Source organism: Tetrao urogallus (genome assembly GCF_951394365.1).
Source record: "Tetrao urogallus genome assembly, chromosome: 4".
Taxonomy (NCBI): Eukaryota; Metazoa; Chordata; class Aves; order Galliformes; family Phasianidae; genus Tetrao; species Tetrao urogallus.
Window position 1 is genome coordinate 69,654,616 of NC_136817.1, and position 4,649 is coordinate 69,659,264.

General features: G+C 60.3%; 1 protein-coding gene across 1 annotated transcript; it reads left to right on the forward strand.

The window, feature by feature from the left end:
* Positions 1 to 1,583: 1,583 nt before the first annotated feature.
* Positions 1,584 to 3,274, forward strand: EGR4 (early growth response 4; the record flags this gene model as incomplete). The annotated part of the gene is made up of 2 exons (XM_079534446.1): positions 1,584 to 1,722; positions 1,992 to 3,274. 2 exons carry the CDS (start codon positions 1,584 to 1,586, stop codon positions 3,272 to 3,274), a joined length of 1,422 nt encoding a protein of 473 aa, XP_079390572.1.
* Positions 3,275 to 4,649: the final 1,375 nt, after the last annotated feature.

Sequence of the window (4,649 nt, forward strand, 5' to 3'; positions counted from 1 at the left end):
TCAGTGTGCCTTTTCCCAGCCTGAATCCGTGCTTGTGGCACTGTGCTGGGTGGGAGCCACGTGCGGGGAGGGCTGGGGAGCAGGAGGAGCTGCCCGCAGCCTTTCGCTGCTCGCCCCATCGCAGGAGCAGCCGCACAGCCGGGATCTGAGCGCAAAATGCCAGCAGGAACGGCAAAGCGTTGCAAAAACCTCCTCGGGAAGGGGGGGGAGAAACCTCAAAGCCGGCACCTTTCACGCTTCTAGAAGGAACAAGAGCAACAAAAGGCAATTCACGGGGAAGGAAGAGAAAAAAAAAAAATATAGCAGAAGGCGAATAAGAGCTTGGGGAGATGTAAATCTGGAAGAACAGCAGCCCACGTTGGGAGCGGAGCCAGAAGCCCAACGCTCGGGGCCGCATCCGGAGGGCGCTGCGTCCCAAGAGCGGGGCTGGAGGCTCCCAAGGGACCCCGGAGGGGGGGGTTGTGCACACGTGTGTGTGTGTGTGTGTGTGTGTGTGTGTGCGCGCTTGCACGGCACGGGGATTGCGCGCACACGCAGGGACGCGTGCAGAAATACACAGAGATAACATGGAAGTGCACGTGAATGCGCACAGATAGAGGTGTGCGCGCATCAGCTCGCGTCTCTGGGCGCGTGAACTGATGCACGCGGATGCACGGGCACACGGAGCGGGCACAGACACGCGCGCACACGCGGAGCGAAGACACCGCGGCTCTGCAGCGCCCGCGCGGCTCGCAACGATTTGTTGAGATCTCGAGATTGATAGTTAAAAAAAAAGAGAGAGAAAGAGAAGGAGAAAGGGAAAGTGGAGGGGGGGGAAGAGGGAAAAAAAAGAACCGAGAGAAAAGGCGGAGGGAGGGGTGGGGGGAGGGAAGGGGCAGCGCGTCACGGGAGAGATTTCCTTATTGGGACTCCCTAGCCTACATCCTGAGTCCATGTATGGGCATTTACGTCACGGCAGCCTCACTGGGGACTCCAGAAATGGCTGCGGCGGAAGGGTCGGAGCAGCCCCGCTGCAGCTATAAAGGGGGTGGCGGGGAGGGAGAGCCGGGTGTCCGCACGGGCTGCGCTGCTCCGCCGGCCCCCTCCCGCCCCCCCGGGCACGGAAACCCCGACCGAACCCCCAGCACCGCCCCGAGCCCCCCCGGCACCTTCCTCCTTACCCTCCGGATTGCCCTACGCATCCTGCAGCGTCTCTAGGATTGTTCCCAGCGCCTCGCTGCATCCCCTGCAGGGTCCCCGGCACCTTCACCGAGCTCCTCAAGCACCCCCTGCGTCCCCTGCGTCACCCCAAGCATCCCCTGCATCACTCTGAGCATCCCGAGCATCACGCAGGGCACCACGGAGCATCGCCTGGATAACCCCAAGCATCCTCCTGGAGCACCCTGAGCATCCTCTGCATAATCCTAAGCATCCTCCAGAGCATCCTAAGCGCCATCCGAATAACCCCAAGCATCCCAAGCATCACCTCGGGTACTGCAGAGCATCCTCTGGATAACCTGAAGCATCCCTGGAGCTTTCCTTCCCGGCTCACCCGGAGCATCCCCCAGCCCACTCCGTCTGATCCATCCCTGCATCCCAGCGAAATGCTCAACGTGATGGATTTCTCCTGCTCGGACCCGTTGTATTCCAAGTACGAAGAGAGCTGCGAGATGAAAGCCGGGGACCTGCAGGGCTTGGGGCAGCCTGAGCAGCAACTTCTGGAAGAGGCCGAATTCCTCGGAGGTAAGGGCAGGGCCGGGGGCACCCTGCTGGGACTGCATTCCTCTGCCTGGAACCGAGCGCATCCCCTCCACTGCCCTGCAGCCCTTGGCTGTGGGTCAGGCAGTGCCCAGGGTGGGGGTGGGGAGGTGAAGCCCAGGGCTCCCTGTGCGTCCCCGGGGGGAGGGGGAGGGAAACCACACAGTGACGCACCATCCGACTCCCACCGTTCCCTCGCGTCTCCCGGCCTGCACCCCCTTATCTTCCTAACGCTTTCCATTCTGCATCCCCAGGTGAGCTGCTGGAATACCCCCCCCTGGGCAGCCAGCTGTCCCCCTCGCTCAGCTACACCGGCAGCTTCTTCATCAAGGCTGTGCCTGAGCACCCCCAGGACCAGGAGTCCCTCTTCAACCTGATGTCAGGGATCTTGGGCATCTCCCCCTTCGCCACCTCTGAAGGCCACCCAAGACACCTGGATGCGCTCTATCCCTGTCCTGAGGTGGCACCCAACCAGATGGACATCTATCCCAGCTGCCAGCCTGAAATGAATGGCTCCATGCAAGCCCCCTTCGCCGAGCAGAGCTACGGCAGCTTCCCCTCTGCGGACGCCGTGCACCCGCTGCAGCCTCAGCCCTCCTTGGGAACCACCTCCCAGTGCTTCTTTGAGAGCAAGCTGCTGGACACCAAGCAGGACATCAAGCTGCCCTCCAGCTCCACAGCGCTGGATAAGTTCAAAGCCCCCTGTGCCCAGTGGGAGCCCATCACCCCGCATCAACCCTTCCTGCCCACTGGCTTCCATCCCACCGAGACCTTCCCAGCAGGGGAGAGCGGCCAGGCCATGTTCCATCCATTGGGCTCCAAGATGGAAAATGCGCTGACCATCAGCTGCCAGGCGGAGCTCGGAAGCCTCACGGAGGATCCTGGCTGTTTCCCCAACACCAATTTGGGTTTTGGCTGTGAGCCGGAGAACTTTGCTGATACCAAAATCCAGAACCTCCCTGCCCAGCTGATGCCTGAGTTCGACTCTTCCTTGGCACAACCTGACGTCCTTCCAGGTCTGATGGGCTCCACCGAGATCCTCCATCCCCATCCCTCGCCTTCGGTGCCCCCCACGGACTTTTTAGGCCACCCCGTGCCAACCTCCGTCCCCTCCCTGCTGCCCACCCCTCCTACCTTAGCCGAGCCCAAGAAGAAGACGCGCCGCACCAAGTGCTCTTCCAAATGCTTCTGCCCCAAGCCCCACGAGAAAGCCTTTGCCTGCCCAGTGGAGAACTGCGTGCGGAGCTTCGCCCGCTCCGATGAGCTCAACCGGCACCTGCGCATCCACACGGGCCACAAACCCTTCCAGTGCCGCATCTGCCTGCGCAACTTCAGCCGCAGCGACCACCTCACCACCCACATCCGCACTCACACGGGTGAGAAGCCCTTCTCCTGTGACACCTGCGGGCGGCGCTTCGCCCGTAGCGATGAAAAGAAGCGACACAGCAAAGTCCACCTGAAGCAGAAAGCGCGGACGGAGGAGAAGCTCAAAGGCTTGGGCTTCTTCTCAGTGGGTCTCTCCTTCGGCACGCTGTGAAAAACCCATGTTGGTGATGGGAGGTGGTGTTTCCCAATACAGGACGTCGAACGTCCCGTGGAAGAGCATCCCGTGGTGGGAACATCCCGTGGTGGGAACAACCTGGAGATGGTGCAGCCGTGGAGAAGGTGCCAGTGAAGGTTGCCGCAGAAGGAGCGCTGGGAGGAGAGGTTCGGACCAGGCAGCGCTGGACAGAACGACTCACATTGCCATAAAATCACGGAATGGTTGGTTGGAAAAGACCTCTAAGATCATCGAGTCCATCTGCCACCAAGGCTTTCCACCATTACCACCGAAATCAACACCTCCAGCCAATGGAGCCATCTCCAACCTGCAGAGACTGAGTCATCCCTACAGCTCCTCTTCCAAGGAGGAAAACAGGGCCGAATACACTGTACAGAAGGGGATTACCCACCGTTTTTATACTCACGGACACACGGGCTGGGGCTGCGTTTGCAGCGGCGTTCCGGGCGCACTGAGTGCTTTGCCAATGGAAGGCAGTGGCAGAGGAGCGGGCGCCGCGCGGCTTCACGATGGAGAGCGGTGAGCGGCGGCGCCCCTTTAGGAACGGTGATGGTCGTAATTACGGTTATAAATATTTTCCTGTTTGTAAAAAGAATCTATCAGGACTATTGCAGAGTCGTGTCTATTTTTATAATTAAAGCTTTGTTCTCATCCCAGCTCTCTCTGCCTTTCAAAACCCGCGACAGCCGTGGGATTTCTGCTGCGTTTTTTTGTTTTGACCTTTAGCTGCCACATCACGGGGGGGGGGGGGGGGGGGGGGGAAAGGGCCCAAATAACTGAGCATGGAGGGGAAACCCATCAGCAGGGATGGAGAACCCATCAGCGGGGATGGTCTTCATCCCCCTATCGCAGGGTGGGCAGCTCCGTCCCAAGGCACAGAGGGGAAGGGGTTCTCTGCAAGAAGGACGCTGTGGCTCTGGGTTGCTTTGCAGGGAGCAACGTGGCTGCGGATGCTGTGCCCTGGGCACCAGCCCAGCGCTGCTCCTGGAGGGATTTGTCCTACTTGGAGCCCCGCAGTCGGCTCAGCCTCGGGCGGCCCCAACCCGCGCTCCCTGCGGTATTATGGGGGCACTGTGGGGCTGTGCTGTGGGAAGGAGGCACGGACACGGCATCCCAGGGGTCTCGATACAAGCGGTGGAAAGGATGTGTGCCTCTGAGCACCAGCAAGGCTTGGGTAGAGGGCAAGAAGGAGGCATCCTGCAAGAAACGGGTGGAAAATGGGCCTCAGGGATCGAGGTTATTTTTCTCCTCGTTACCATCTCAGAAAATTGACGATCTGAGCCAAAACTGCGTTACGGAGGAATAGAGATTTCCCGCTCCATCCTCGGTATCCCTCAGCTTCTTTGTTGGC